This window comes from Mya arenaria, chromosome 13, assembly GCF_026914265.1.
Source record: "Mya arenaria isolate MELC-2E11 chromosome 13, ASM2691426v1".
Taxonomy (NCBI): domain Eukaryota; kingdom Metazoa; phylum Mollusca; class Bivalvia; order Myida; family Myidae; genus Mya; species Mya arenaria.
Window position 1 is genome coordinate 28621848 of NC_069134.1, and position 16664 is coordinate 28638511.

General features: G+C 33.4%; 1 protein-coding gene across 3 annotated transcripts in view; it reads right to left on the minus strand.

Annotated features, from left to right (window-relative positions):
- LOC128213429 (nuclear pore complex protein DDB_G0274915-like) overlaps positions 1–16664 on the minus strand; it is a 53963-nt gene that overhangs the window by 24751 nt on the left and 12548 nt on the right. For all 3 annotated transcript variants that reach the window (XM_052919114.1, XM_052919113.1, XM_052919112.1), the window contains exons 5-11: positions 15261–15401; positions 10248–10338; positions 6416–6510; positions 5615–5677; positions 5126–5181; positions 4659–4707; positions 2611–2710 (exon numbers count right to left, since the gene is read on the minus strand). In XM_052919114.1, the coding sequence (XP_052775074.1) occupies positions 2611–2710; positions 4659–4707; positions 5126–5181; positions 5615–5677; positions 6416–6510; positions 10248–10338; positions 15261–15401 (595 nt within the window). The remainder of the gene's footprint in view (positions 1–2610; positions 2711–4658; positions 4708–5125; positions 5182–5614; positions 5678–6415; positions 6511–10247; positions 10339–15260; positions 15402–16664) is intronic.

Genomic DNA, 16664 nt, shown 5'->3' on the forward strand with positions numbered 1-16664 from the left:
ACCACCCTTATAGAAATATTAATAACAGTTCAACCAATAAAGAGATTTTCTATTCACATAATCGTAACGACAAGAAATGGGCGAACCTCAAAATAATCTTTGGTATCTTTTTTTCATATATACATACATATTCAACAATAGCTAAGAAAACATCACAATCTGTGACTGCCACTTATGGGTAACCAGTTGCCGCAATCAATAACCAAATAAAATTGACCTTTAAAGAGTAGAATCCGAATGTTTTGATTGGATGATAAAACTAACTGGCCAATAGACTGAATGAAATCACTGAGGCATGTCTAAGGATAAGTATAAGAAGTATATGGAATACTGCCCGAGGACCAATTAACACACTTGGACTTGACTTTAATATATTCTTGCGTTTAACAAAGTAAGTAGTTATCAATGGTTGTAGCCTGATTAAGCTTCATGTCAATTGTAAAAACTTTCATTTATTTATCACTGGGTGAGAATTCTCCAGAATCACAAGTATCTGTATAAGCACAAGTATCTGTATTATAGCATTATTTTTTTTACATGGTCTTGAAATGATATGCATTTTTTGGAAATAGCAAATATTCTTCATTTTTAGCAGAATTAGAGAAATCAAATATTTGTGAATCTTATTACAATAATACTTGAACAATTTCAAGTTAAAGTAAATCCTTAAGGTAATACATGTAGTATTACTTTATTCAAAGATTTACAGAGAGATGAATTTGACCATAACAGTATGAATGAACAGATTTTTATGTGTGTAGATAAAACACTCAACAACTATTATAATGTTCGATGAGTGATAAAATGTACAAGTTCAGGACAAACAGACATGCAGCTCATTTATACACACATACATTTACACACTTAAGGAATCCGATGTACAAGTAAGCGCGCCATTTAATTTTGCCATTGGCGCAATCGGAGCACAGCGGCCACTTTCCATAAAAAACGACCTCGAATGTATGCCAGCGCATAAGTACAAATGGTTTATAAAAATAATAATAATATTATTAATTAATTGTATTGTTTTAATGTGATTAATTGTATCATTTTAATGTGTAATTTGTATTACTTAAGTCAAATTGATTCCCAGTGAAGGGTTTTATCGCATAAATCATTAAGGTTCTTAAAGAGTGAAGTCCTTTAGCTTAACAGCTAAACTGAAATAACTTTGCTATCTACTTGCAGCGTAGATAAAATATTTTTGACATAGTAAACCATATACATCCAAGGTTGTTTTTAATGGAAAATGCTGAGGTGTTCGGATTGCCATTGGCAATAATATTAAATTTTAGAATGCCTGGTGACCCTGTATCACTCTGGTATCATTTGAATGAGTACTGCTTGCTGATCGCTTAAATGTGGTAATGTGAAATGCAGGACTGGTAAAAACATAGATTTTTGCAGTTTATATTTTTGTTCTTTATCCAAACTTTTTCAACGCTGAAAACGCTTGTTGGCATGTAAATAATATATGTTTATATAAATTTTAAGTATTCTTTCTCTACACATCAAATACTTAAAATTATATCCAAATAATACGGAAATCACTAGGCATATTTTTCCCCCCAAATAATTGTACGTAGGAAACCTTAAAACAGCAATTAAATATTTTTTTCAAACAACAGTTATTTTTTATGCATCAAAAATGCATTTACTGCATTTACGATTATTTCATTTTTTTTAAAAATTACTCCAAGATAGATGCAAATGATAAACTATTTAGTAGCAATGTATAACAGTCACCATTGATGTAAGCTTTTCTCTTGTCAATATTCCATTCTTATCATGGTTAGTGGTCAACATTTTCTTTTGTCCAATGAGAAGGCAGTATTTCCCAAGTTTTCGAATACACATATTTCAGTAAATCAGCAGTTAGCCTTTATTGATTTTAATCAGGTGAAGCAGTCATATAAACAATGGCTGGGCCTGTAAGTGGGTAGTTTACAAAATAAATTGTAGACCACTAAAAACTTCAAGATTGGTAGTGTACTAAAACAAAATAAATGGTTATGCGACTGTGTCTCATCAAACCATACATTTTTGTTAGTACATACTAACAATCTGTAACCATTATCGAGGCCAAATACAAATAGTTTGTGGTTCTTGGTACATACCATATATATTGCCAAAAAAAAAGGCTACTGGTACTGTTTTATTTTGGAAAATTATTTAATTGAGTACAAAGTATGTATATCTTTGTATTGTTTACATCCATACCTATTCTGACATTTAGGTCAGGACTTGAGTATAATTATGGTACGTCTGTTTACAGTAACTACAACATCACTTTTATTTGGCCTACTGAGATACACGTAAATTTATCATAATAGTACATCAAGACTCAGACTTAATTTATTACACTGCCAATGGCAAATCTTCACAACATTGTCACTAAAATTACAGACCACAAAAATACTTCTTTTTCAGAAATTTGAAAGTAAGAATACAAGTTTTCTAAAAACAAATATTTCATGAATTTCGACCAAATTTTTCCAAAACAGTTTTTACTTGTAGGTAAAAAATTACTAAACATTTCTAAAAATAGGCAAATATTTGACAAGAGATGAGCTTTATAAATAATACAAGCCTGTATCAACCCATGCATACCACTGAGGTTTCTGTCCGTGATTCGGAAGTTGAGGGGACAGAAGGCTTTCGAGGAGACAATTTTAGCCCCTTCCTGCATGTTGGCAAAGCGTAGCTTCAACTGCAAAACACAGAAATGAGATTGCACATGGATTACAATGGTCTCATTCTTCAGAATTTGGCTAAACTTAGCAATGTGCCAGTTGTCTCAAATCTTGATATAAATGCTGCAGATCACAAGTGTTTACATTAAACTTTCAGAAAAAAACAAGATTTGACCAGTGGTGTAAACATCTCATAGAGGTGCTTTTGTGGCTATAAAATATCAGAAAACATTTTTTTTCTTTTGAAAGTAAACAATGATGGTGTTAAAATGTTGTTAACTTAAACAAAGTTCTGAACTATCAGCCAAAGAGGTCACATATTAAGCAAAGTGAAAACACCACATAAATATTAAAAGTTGTCATTTACCCTAGTTCTAAAAAATAAGGGCACTATCGTCAATGTTCATAAATGGCCATAACTCATTAAAGCTGCACTCTTACAGATTTACCATTTGTACAACTTTTTTATTTTTTGTCTTGGAAAGAGCATATTTTTGCATAAATATCTGCAAACCAATGATATAAGATTGCCGACAAAAGATCAGATTGCAGATTTTCATATTTCTGATCGAAAATTTATGTTTTATGGCTTAAACCGTTACTAACAGTTTAAGAAATATGCATAAAACATCAATTTTTGAACTTGAATATAAAAATCTGCGATCTTTTTGTTTGTCAGCAGTCTTATATAACTGGTTTCCATGGATTTTTGCAAAAATTGGCTGGTTCCAAGATTTTTTTTAAAAAGTTGTCAAAACGTTCAATCTGTGAGAGTGCAGCTTTAAACAGCGGGTTTAATTTTCTCAATAATTATTTCCTAAGGACATTTATCGCATAGATTCTGCCAATAACTAACTAAGGCTGGTGCTCTTCAAAACACACACACACACACCCAAGTCCCAATTTTGGCCTCAATTGTAATTCTTCTATAAAGCATACATGTCATCAAAAACACCTTTTTATACCAGAGAGATAGCGGAGAGATAAATATGTAATCTAAATATGCAATGTAAATTATTATTTTTCTATTGTTTTTGATAACATCAACTTAAACACCTTTTTTACATGATAGTTTCACCCATGTCAACTTCTATGACTGCCATTTTAACTGTGTAGGTGTTTATGAATAATGATGTCTGAACTATAAATGCTGAGCAGTCAGTACAAAAAAAGCTACTAAAGTCAAAACAATCATGACTAGCATGAACAGGGCTAAAGCTATTTTGAACTTTTGTGCGTATTGATGCTCTATATTTGAAATATTTGTCATTTACTATTGATTGTAGTTTTTCCATGAAAAAGAAAGAAGATAAATTAAAAATGTTTCAAGGGATTCTATTTGTAAACTTGAGTTAATCAAGGTCTGACTGTGCCTATTGGCTACATATTAGCTTGACATTGCTGTGGCACCATCACAACTTAAATTGTGTTTAAATACCATGAGATAGAAGCGCTAACTGTGCTAGTTATGTACCAGTCAATTGTAACCACGCCCCCCCCCCCCCCCCCCGGTCCAGGGAATAGTGGAAATAGCGGGGACTTAAACTTTCGGTCCAGCCAAGCCCCGGTAAAATCCCTGCCTTGCGGGGAGGAACTACTGCTAAAATCCTGCAAATGCACCAGCACCTCAGGGACCTTAAGTAAGGCCCATTCCCCGCTATATTTGGCCGAAGACAAAACCACCGCATTCACGCGGCACTGTGTACCGCTGGGTAGGTAAAAGCACAGTCCATTTCCCCTGCTATCCCCGGTATACCCCTGGACCTGGTGGGGGTGGGGGGGTTATAATTGCCTGGTGCATTAGTTTATACTATTTTAGCTTAAATTAGCAGACAGCTTATATTATTCATGTGTGCGTTTAGTTGGTTGAAACCAGTATTGTTGTCCTTTTTTATGGGCCATGAGAAAGTAACCCTGTTGTGGATCAAAGCCCACAACCTCTTGGGTTTTGAAGGCAGATATTACCTGGTGATCCACTTGTGGTCCGAAGGCAAAGTTGTTCACAAAAATGACTCTGAAAAATAAAAATAAACATGTTTTACAAACTCAACTTGAACAAGGAATTGGGCAGCTTTTTAGTGCTTTTTACAAACGGCAACTCTAAGATTTGCTCTTGCATGTAACTTATGAAAGAACTTTTTAATTACAAGTAAAACTATGTGTACAGGTATTTCCTAAAACAAATCCAAAACAACTAATTTTGAAACAAACATAATGTTAATGAGACATAGAAACCTAGAAAACAGCAAAACAAAATATTTTCCAGAAATGTATTATTTTTAAAAACTTTCACAAAATCATTATGAGACCAAGAAGCTTATGAAATCTGAGACCTAGAGACCTATTTCTTATAACGTACACAAGACAATTATAATTCCAAACGATTACACCACTTTTGCGGTACAATCTGGAAATAAAAGTGAAAGACTTACGTGGCGTTGTTTATGCGTTCTTTTGTATGGTCTGAGAGAAAGTCCCCCTTTTCTAGCTGTAAATATTGAATAAAACACGGTTAACAAACATTAAAATAAATGAAGAGTTTTGGTTGTTAATTAACTTTCTGCTAAAAACAGAAGTTAAGTAAAAAAAATTGAGAATGAAAGAACTGATTTGCATAGTCTTGTACATTTGGAATTTTAGTAAGATGCATTAACAGCAACTTTCAATTCTGCTCAAAGTGACCATGACCTTGACCTTTAACCCATTGACTTCAAAATCAATAGGCTTCATCTGCTGGTAACGACAAAAATGCCGAACAAGTGACAGGTCCATGGGCCTAAGCGTTTGCATGTTAATGTTTCCCAAACCATTGAGACTGACAGACATACAGACGGTTTGATAACTAAATGCCTTACTTTTGGGACATGCATGTCAAAAACAAGACTGTCATCGCAGATTTAGCAGTATCTCTGATCACTTACCAGGAAGTTGGTGTATCTCTTTCCATACCACCTCATCCATCTTTTAAACTGCTCCACCATTCTCTGAATGAAAGATAATAAAAATATGAATGTTTTAACATACGTCTTCTTCAATTTTACAAAAGTATATGTATATTTTCATGTAAAGTAACATATTCAAGCAATGAGAATGGCAGAAAGCAAACATCCCTGAACTTAACACTGTCAGGGATGTTATTGACCTGGCAGCAGAAGGGCTGAAATCATTTCAGCTCTTTTAGGGGTTGGGCTCTAAGCCCGCGGGTATGAAGCATTTCATAGCATTAGATTGAAGATAGGAAAACAAGAAAAACTGCAAGTCTTCTTGAAGATTCTTACCAAGTCTTCTTGAAGATTCTTACCCCACCGGATTTCCTCAAAATGCTCAGGTTCAGCTAGGGTCTAGCACTTAGAACAATCAAACACAATTTCTAACATTTTCAGCCCGATCTATAGCATTCATGTTCTTCACAGCTCAAGACAAAATACCCTTTTCTCCCTTAGAACCCTGACCCTCTTTTGCAGCACCCTGTCTTCTTTTTGGCTAACCGCTGTTCATGTGTTTTCTATCGAGCACTTTTCAACAAAATCCTAAGCAACGGTAAACGAGAAAAGTGCGCCATCTTGGTCCTGAGGCTAGAATATGGCTTTTCTCACAGATAATGATATCTTTATTTAGGTTCTTGCTTAGGTAAAGAAGGAATTTAATGGTACTATCAAATAGCATCAGACTAAACAAATTGCCAAAGGATTCCAACTACTTGAGGACGCAGGCTTACAAACCTCAGCATATCCGGCAGGCCACTCAGCCTTCTCAATGCCATAGCAAATATTACATGGAGTGCATGCAGCTACCTGTAGAACCACCTGGCCGACACCTGCAAAAGATAAAACCACAGATTACATTTCTCACCCAACTTAACTTTTCAAACCAAACATGACATTTCTAACCGAACTTGACATTTCTAAAACTTGACATTTCTAACCAAACTTGACATTTCTGAATCAAAGACAGTTGAAATGGGCATCTTAAAATGTAAACAAGAGATGTTTAGTCAAACATTATGCCCACCCCTGAGCGCCATGTTGTAGGGATGTTGTCAGGAATATTTGAACAATTGAATAAAATATGCATGGCCATACAATTGTGGTAAAAATGAAGAGAGCAAGACATCAATCAGACTTTGCCCTGAACTCAAAATGGGTCATCAACTGGTCACATCCGACCTCAATGTCAAGTTTTAGGACCATAGGTCTAGGCACTGTCTAGATTTGACTTGGACAAGCTTTTCCAGTTCAAGGTCACTGCTACCTGGACCTGATGATTGAACTGATGACCTCATAAGTCAGGCCCAGTGGGGTTGATTGGGGACTACGGGCCTGGACTAATTTAGAAGTCCTGGTCCAGGCATAGCCGATTATCACTATGACAAGTTTTTTGCGATCACGGTTGCTGGTTGTTTAGTTATCACTTTAGTCTACTGATGGACCGACCAACAGAAAGACCTACCGACGAACTGACATGTGCAAAGCAATTTTCCCCTTCTTTTTTTATGGAGAGGGGGAAGGGGGAGAGTGGGGGGGGCATAATAAGATGGTCTTTTTGAGTTTCTTTACTTTGATAAGTCTGCATAGAGCCTCTTCAGTAATCCTTTACCTTAGGAGGTAAACAAGAGCACCTGAGCTCTGTGATGGCAAAACTTATCCATTATTCTCATTCAACAAAGAGCATAACTTCATCAATATTTTAACCAAATCGATTGAACTTGCTGTACATAAATGTAAGGTGACTGTCACTGTCAACATGTGTTCCAAGTTTGAAGCAAATATCTGTAACAGGTCCTATGACATTAAAACATTGAAGTTTTTGCACAACATCATTGACAATTACTCAAACAACAACTGCAGCAGGCCCCTTGACAAATGGCAATACGTATTTTTCTTCCATAACATTGACCAGGTAAAAAGCTGTCATTCAAATGAACAACATTAGGCTGTTGGTATAGTCAAATTCATATTTTTTAAAATTAAGTATTTAAAAAAAAAAAAATCTCTTTTTCCAGAATGTATTTGCCTTCCTTGTCAATACACAACTGGTTTAAAGTTTGCTTCATCATTGAAACATTGCACAGTCAACAGAACATAAGTCATAAATCAGTCCAAACTTTTACATGATACATAGAAATAACAAAGTACTTCAATATTGTAATCAATATTTGAACAGACTGAGGCCAAAAAAGTAATTTTGGTTTCATTGGAGTGTTGTGTGTAAGTAATCTTCTGTATAAAGCTTTAAGAGATCTAAACTACATATATATTAAACATTTATTATTTTTTTATCAACTGACTATATAAACGATACAGTTGGTTAACCCGATCCCAATATATTCTTTTTTTAGGACTAATAGTATATGTTTGACAACTGTCATTGTATCAAAAGAAATCTAAAGGCTGGTATATGTCATCGTATTTCCCAGAAGTCAATAAGCTATTACCTTCCACAAATGTATTTACAATTTGATAACATTTTTGAGTTCTATTGGTTTTTCCATTGTGACATTTTTCTTTGGGTCAATGCCATGACTCCAGACAGATTTTATCTTCTTTAATGTATATTGACAGGTTTTTAGAAATTACTGCACATACCGTACATATCCTTCCAAATATACATGTCCCAGCAGATGCGCTGAGACATCTTTTGTGAATATTTTGTCAGATTTTATTAAAACAAGACTACCTGACTCAAAATTTCTCAATATATTGCACCAACCCCAATTTCTCTCCTGCACACCTACTGACATCTTTTATATTATATACTCACTACTCCTGGGTACTACTTTTATATTACCCCCTAATCCTGGGTACTACGGTAGGTCACACATAACTAATATAGTAAACAATAAATTTATGGTTAATTAATGTGCAAGCTCTAAAATTATTACATGCAGAGCACCTAAACGGACATATACGGTACTCCAGTCATATGATCATGCAATATATGACATTAAGAATGCTCAAAGTCACGGGAAGTAAATAAACTAAATGTTACAAAAGAGAACATACCATACAATACAGAATGATCATTTTGTCATATCACTCGTGTAATGCAATCATAATAGCATACCTAGGTTTAAAAGATAATAATTTAGCTCCCCAAGGCCAAAAGGCTTTGAAAAATTAGATGAATACATGTCCAAAAGTGCTGATTCACAAATTTAATTTTATACTCAGGATTTCTAGTAATAATCAGAGGAAAAGGTTCCAATTTTGTCATGTCATCAAGGATTGAGAATTTATAGGGCTGCAAATATGTAACTAGAACTCCGCGAGTCGGATGTGTCGCCTGACATTTATTTACTGTCGACATTATAGCTGTTAGATTGGCATTTTATTCATTTATAGACAATGATGTTGCCATTTAACTTTCAAGTGTAGGTGGCATTTGAACCCTCAATCAGATATACCTACTGAATAAGTTTCAGGTTGAAACCTCCTATAGTTTACGAGATATGCCACGGACAAAACCTAAGCAAGAAAATTAACAAAGGGCAATAACTCTAAAAATATGGCAGCAAGAGTAACAGTTCTTGTGCACTGCACTTGCCCTCAATGAGATCTATCTAGGTATGAAGTTTCAAGTTGATACCTCTTATATTCTTCAAGATATGCCCCAGACAAAACTTTAAGCATGAAAAGTAACAAAGGGCAATAACTTTAAAACTAAGAAAGCAAGAGTTACTGTTATTGTGCACTGCACTTGCCCTCAATGAGATATATCTAGCTATGAAGTTTCAAGTTGATACCTCTTATATTCTTCAAGATATGCCCCGGACAAAACTTTAAGCATGAAAATTAACAAAGGGCAATAATTTTAAAACTAAGAAAGCAAGAGTAACAGTTCTTGTGCACTGCACTTGCCCTCAATTAGATCTATGTACATATGAAGTTTCAAGTTGATACCACTAATAGTTTAGGAGATATACCCCGGACAAGCGAAAATGGGACGCGGACGCCACCGCCACCGACACCGCCGACAAAAGTAACCCCTATATGTCGTATTTTTAGGCGACACAAAAATATCCATTTGTTGGATTTTGGTCGATTTAAAACCATTCATGTCCAAACACTAAAACCACAATGCCATTATACATACATACATACATATATACTTAAATTCAGATTAAAAATATGCTTCTATTAAAATATTACTGTTACCTTTTCCCACTCATAGAACTACAACACCAAACCTTTCACAGTCAGGGTTGATGAAGTATTTAAGACTTAACTGTCTAGTGCTCTATGAGGGTGGGCCCAATGCAAACCTATTACTTCCCAGGTTGATAAATCATTTTAAGAGTTAACTCACTGTCTATCGCTCTGAGGATTAGCATATGTAAACCTACTTTCCAGGTTGGTGACACATTTTAAGACTTAACTGTCTTTTGCTTTATGAGGCTGAGCTTATGCAAACCAAATACTTTCCAGATTGATGAAGTATTTTACGAGTTAAGTGCCTATTGCTCTATAAAGGTGAGCTTATGCAAACCCAATACATCAAAGATTGAAGTATTCAAAGAATCTTCAGCTTTATAAGGCTGAGATGATGTAAACCTACCACTTCCAAGGTCAATGAAGTAGTCATCTTCTGTAAAGTTGATTGACTTGACCATCTGATCCACCAGCTCAAATGACGTCTCCCCATACACCTGCCAGGAAAAGAACACATTCAATATTAAGACATAGAAAGCTATACTTATCAATTGCATAAATTATTATACCAGTCATCATATTTGGACTTTGGATGAACAAGCCTGATTTCTTGTCTTTGGCCTAAAAGTACAACAACTAGTGCTTGAGGTTACCCGACCCTAGCTACGAAAGAAAAGCCTACCATTATAAGTTTGCCGGTAAAAAAATAATGAAATAAAATATGTGTTAAGTTAAGTCTTAAAATATGAAGTAAAAAGCTTTATAATGAAGATTACTTAAAGCCATTCCGCGATAATGACAATAACGTGTTCCTTTTTTTACCTCCCTGCCTGTTTTTTGACAAGATGTAACCCTAACTACACATATTTTTCCCGTTGTGCTTAGAATCAAAATGTCAACAAGCCCAACCATGTATGAAAGCGTTTAACCAGTGCAGGGTTTGATGTCTTGCGCTAATTGGATCTTTTTAATACTAGCTAAATTTATATACCAATGCACAATGGGTAAAATAGGCAAGAGCCTGCAAGACCGGCACACTGGTAAAATGCCGGCCTGACTTGCTAAAAATCTGAATTTTATATGTAGCAGGGATTGTTAAAATTTCTTATGCCATGACAGTGTAACCATTCAGGCAAAATCTAGATAACTAAATCATTCTGTTAAAAATAATATTTGTTTCACATAGCTTACAGCACATAAAACTATCTATGCGGTTTTCTTTAAGAACAAGTTCAAGTTTATTATAGCACAATTTGCACAAAGAAAGATCTATTATGGAAGTGGTCGATTAGCCTTTCACTAGTAAACTGTTTTATGACTGGCTCAAACTCTTGAGGGCTTCTAGAATTCATTCTTTAGTCTACGTTCGATGACTGTATTAACATGAGCCTATCCTGTAATTCGAAAATGGTATCTAATCATTGTACAATATCCAGTACTTTGTTTTTTAGATAAACAAACATTGTCAACAACACGTAATGGGGAAATCTTATCAATGATCATTATCATATCATTCTTTTTTTGTCTCACAGGCCTGTTTTATTAAAGGACTTTTTATGCAACTTAAACCAGTGAAAACTTATGCAGGTTGATTTGTTTCATTTCTCCCTTATTGTTTTTAACATCTGTCTGAAGTTAAATTCAGATCAATAAATAGCAAAACATGATAATATTGCATTAAAATAATTTTAACTAAGTGTTAATGTCTTGACTGAAACAGTGTCCCATTTCCCTGAATAGTCATTACCGGGTATATTTATATACATATATATATAAAAACCAATTCTGAGAATAAAGACAAAGATTGTTTAAATTTCCTAGTGAAACTTTACTTCAGATTTGTGATAACGCCGTTATATCATACCAGTACTATTGATAGTTATTATAATAATGGTATTTTATCATATGTTTATTGATAAGCCAGCTGAGTAATTGTGTACAATATGATATGTGCAAAGAGGTCAAAATTCACATCAGATTCATATAGTCAAGTCCAAAGAATAAAAAAAATGCATAATAAAGGTTGTTGAACAAATTATTATTTTAATTTTAATGCATTAATGTTGATCATTTTAATTCATTTGATTCTTATGAAAATGGACAAAAAAAACATGATTCAGGCACAAATAAAAAAAAATTAGTCTAATAAATTGTGGCCCAAAATTCCCAAGTTAAAAAAGCGCCAAAATAGGAAAAATATATCTTTTTTTATTTGTACCTTACTTAATTTTAATCGAAGTCAAATGAGTAAAACATGAGCATGCATGCATATAAACATATTTTTTTTGCATCAACCATTGTTGTGTGCCTTTAAAAATCATTTGTTTTGAAACAGAAATTCTGTATTTTTAAACAATCTAAGCAATACTGCTGCTATACCTCACTTCATTTGCTTTCTCATTAAAATAAAAAAAATCGTCTTTAAAAATCATTTGTTTTGAAACAGAAATTCTGTATTTTTAAACAATCTAAGCAATAATGCTGCTATACCTCACTTCATTTGCTTTCTCATTAAAATAAAAAAAATCGTCTTTACAAAATAAACATGTTATCAACATTTTAGATATAATGCAGCTATTTCAGTAACATTCAGAAAATCTTCTGGTGTGAATCCAATCTTGATCATGCAACAAAGGGTAATAATTTCTTTGTTTACAAATATCATAAATCGTGAATGAAAATTTCCTCAGATACTTTGATTGATTGACTGATTGATTGATGAATATTCATTTTAAAACACACTCATTGAGCAGCCTAAACAATATCAAGTAAAATGCTGATCCATACTAAATTTATTAATAATGTGGGAAGTAGATTGCCTTCACTGTTTTTTTTTCCTGACTAATTCTGACTTAAGCATTTTCCAAAAAGTAAAAATAAAATTCCCCATTACATCTGAAAATATCATCTTTATTTAAGGATGAATTGGTATGTTGAAGGGAAACTAACTTGATCATTTCCCATTTCTTGTCTATTTCTTGTTCTTCCCAAGTTAAGTGAAAATGAAAGTGAACTTTTTAACAATCATAAAGGCCTTAGCCATTTTCCAAAAATGGTGAAAAACCCAGCCTCAACCGTTACAGCGTAAAATGGGATATTTCAACATCAAATAGGATGCTGTTGTTTAATAGTTTATTTTGATTTGGCAAGATGAAATAAGAAATTTTAAACCATCAATCTAAAAAATATATAAAGCAAAAATTTGAAATTTATTAGCAAAGTGATTATTTTGTAATATCTTATCAGATTGGCCAATTGCATGATATCAATTTATTATAGCATGAAACAGATGGCAAAACATGATGCGAATAAATGTCCTCCTCATTGTATGAAAATCATATGGTTTGCAGTCATAGTGTATTTAGTCTAATTCAAGGGAAAACATATTGAGGTTATTTTACTAAAATGTAAATTTGTCTGGAATCGTGAACTGTAATTACAATGAATCCTTATAACAATAAACCTTCCAAAAAAAGCTATTGCCCTTCTTAATTTAGGATTAAACCTTAAATATTTAGGAACGTGGCAGTGGGTAACATGTTAACAGATTTTGTTTGGGGTTGTTTTTTTTTTCAAATTTAATACCTCTTTTTGTTTGATTGTCACAAATATATACAAATATAGAAAAAATTATGCCACTAAGATATTTCACCTTATGACTTAAATCATTAATGAAACAGTCCCCTTAAACCCTTAAACCAATTTATTGACTTCTTAAGAGAGTCAATCAGAGATTTTATAACAGTGATTTTTTTCCCCCAAACCTTCAATGGCGATATTGATGTATTTTAACTACTTGTAGTAACTAAAACCACAACTGAAAGATACACTTTCAAACAGCATCCGATGAACACACAAAAAATTCCAAGCGCTAATAACGTTTTTCAGCGAAATAATGCATTTTGTGACATATCTTTTAATATCTGTAAACAACAGTGCTCTTGGTCGAACCTTGAGATAATGTTTTATCATTGTTATTGTGCATTTTCTTCACATTCCACACATACTTATTTTTTTCGATGTCTGAGAGGCTGGTCCCTTTAAGACTCAAAGCTGTGTTTAAATCATGGATTTTAGTCATAACATGAGAATCTAAAATCTTAAATCTGTAGGAACATCACAGAAATATGGCAAGAATATTTTTTCATTTCCCTTCCACTTGAATACTGACCACACCCTTATAACAGCTTAAAGTTGGGCTGTAACGATTCATCGGTGCATCGTGTAATCGCGATTCAGTACCTGACGATATACTGTATCGTACCGCATTGTAAAAAATCGTGTGTATCGCGTATCGTTAGATTTTTATTTCGACTTGAGATTAGTATGCTTAAAACACTTTCCAAACATCTTTGCATGATTCGGTCAATTTGTTAACTTTCATTTTTAACTGTCAAATAAGCGAAACCCACTTCTGCCGCATTTTCTCAAACAGCAGGTAGAGCTAGCAAAATACGTTCCAACTAAAATGAAAAATGAAAATAAAATAATCAAGAAATGTGCAATTTTAAGTTGAATGACAAAAGAAATGAAAAAAATGGGATCTGCGAACTAGCTGTATGCAAAAATGCGGCTGAAGTGGCTAACGCTGTTTAGACAGTTTTCAGTCGTCTGCAAAGTCAAGATTGGCTGAAGGAAATACTACCGGTAGTAAAGAGAAACCCTAGAGAAATGCGCCGGCAAAATATAAGTCCAAAGCTTGGGAGAACTTTGTCTTTGCAAAGTCAGACAATAAACTAGTTATTTGTAAATTATGTCTGGCCGAATTAAAATATAATGGAAACACTACAAACACGACCAGGCATCTTCGCCAATGCAAAATAATAAAAACATTAAAACTATAGTTTTGGTAAGGATATGCCCAACAATTTACAAAATAGGCAAACATTAAAGTCCTACATAAAAAAATATATATATAAACGTATTGCGATATATCGTGAATCGCGTACTCTGTATCGTGATACGCATCGTATCGTGAGTTAAGTGATGATACACAGCCCTAGCTTATAGCTATTAATAATAAAGTATGCTATTTTCGTTCTATAAACATTATGTAAATTCCTACTTTTAAAGATAATTTTCAAACTTTTTAAGTATAATCATTTTTAACCAGTTTAAATAATTAAGTTAAAGCATCTTATTTGGCTTAATGAAATACTATACTTAAACCTGTTACCCTTAAGATATTTCAAGAAATAAGAGACTAGCTTAAGTTCAATTCACATAAATATATATATTAATATATACAGTACTCCAGCCATGATTTGAAAAGGGAAGACAAAAAAAATGTCAAAACTGTCAATCCGTGAGAGTGCAGCTTTAAGGTGACAAGTTATACAGTTTAATACAATTGGCTGCCGCTTTATGCAATGAGCTGCTAGGGTCAAAAGTTGCCAAATCCCCTATTTTCCAGTGTTACCTCTGGAGAGAAGGGCTCATACTGGTTAAGTTTCTCCGGGTCCTCGATGGCGTGGTCGTAGCACTGCTGGATAATGTGTTTCAAAAGCGGCACTGACGCCTGCAAGTCCTGGAGACTCCCTAGCTTTGATGTGCCCTTCCACTGGAACATTAAGTGGAGAAAATAAGATTTAACTTATTCATATCATAAACGTTTAAATATACAAATAAACATTTGACTTTGATGTAGATTGTTTAATTCTAGCGATTTTTCAATATTTGGAATATATGAGAATTTGTTGATTGTTTAATTCTAGCGATTTTTCAATATTTGGAATATATGAGAATTTGTAGATTGTTTAATTCTAGAGATGTTTCAATATTTGGAATATATGAGAATTTGTAGATTGTTTAATTCTAGAGATGTTTCAATATTTGGAATATATGAGAATTTGTAGATTGTTTAATTCTAGCGATGTTTCAATATTTGGAATATATGAGAATTTGTAGATTGTTTAATTCTAGCGATGTTTCAATATTTGGAATATATGAGAATTTAACACATACCAAAATATTCAACTTACTGTTTCTATTAATTAAATATGGCTTAAAGATAAAATGCAATTAGAAAAAAATAACTACAAGAGAAAATTATGCAGTTGCACATTTTAAACCTTACAAATTAGCTTTACAACAAGAGCCGTCGTAAGACAGCGCGCTCGACTTCGCCGCTTTGACTTAGAAGTGAATACAATTACAATGTAATATTACCAAGTTTGGTCTATTTATGTCAAACCTAACTAAAATTATTCAATACATAAGGTGACTTTGATGCTGGCCTCCCACCACCCGAAAAATGACGCAAGTCATTCAAATAACTTGATTTCCCATAAAGAATATAAAAATATGCCTTTCAAAAGAAATTAAAAAAAAAAAAAAAAAAAAAAAAAAAAAAAAAAAAATCAATGACCATAATAGTATAGCCCTCCTTGTTTTCCCTTGGTAAAAAACTGGTTAAGAATGTAAAAATGTGCCTGTCAAAAGAAATAAAAAAAAAAATATTCATGGGACATTATTTGTATTTAGGGTTAAAATGGAGTTATGTTTCTTGTTGTAAGATGGTCGTAAATAATTTTGAATTTTATTAAGTGCATTGAATGAAAGGTATAGAAGTTGTTTTTTTTATTAAAATCCCAACTTGCCCTTAACTTTTACTTGCCTTTAACCTAAGTCAATCAGGGGCCATAACTTGTATTAAGGATATGGATAACCTCATTGGGTGATGGTCCTGAACTATTGTGTGAAGTATTAAGTCAATTGAATGAAGGGTATAGAAGTTAGGTTTATCTAACCTCATCATGTGATGGCCCTGAACAACTGTGTGAAGTATTAATTCAATTGAATGAAAGGTATTGGAGTTTAAAGT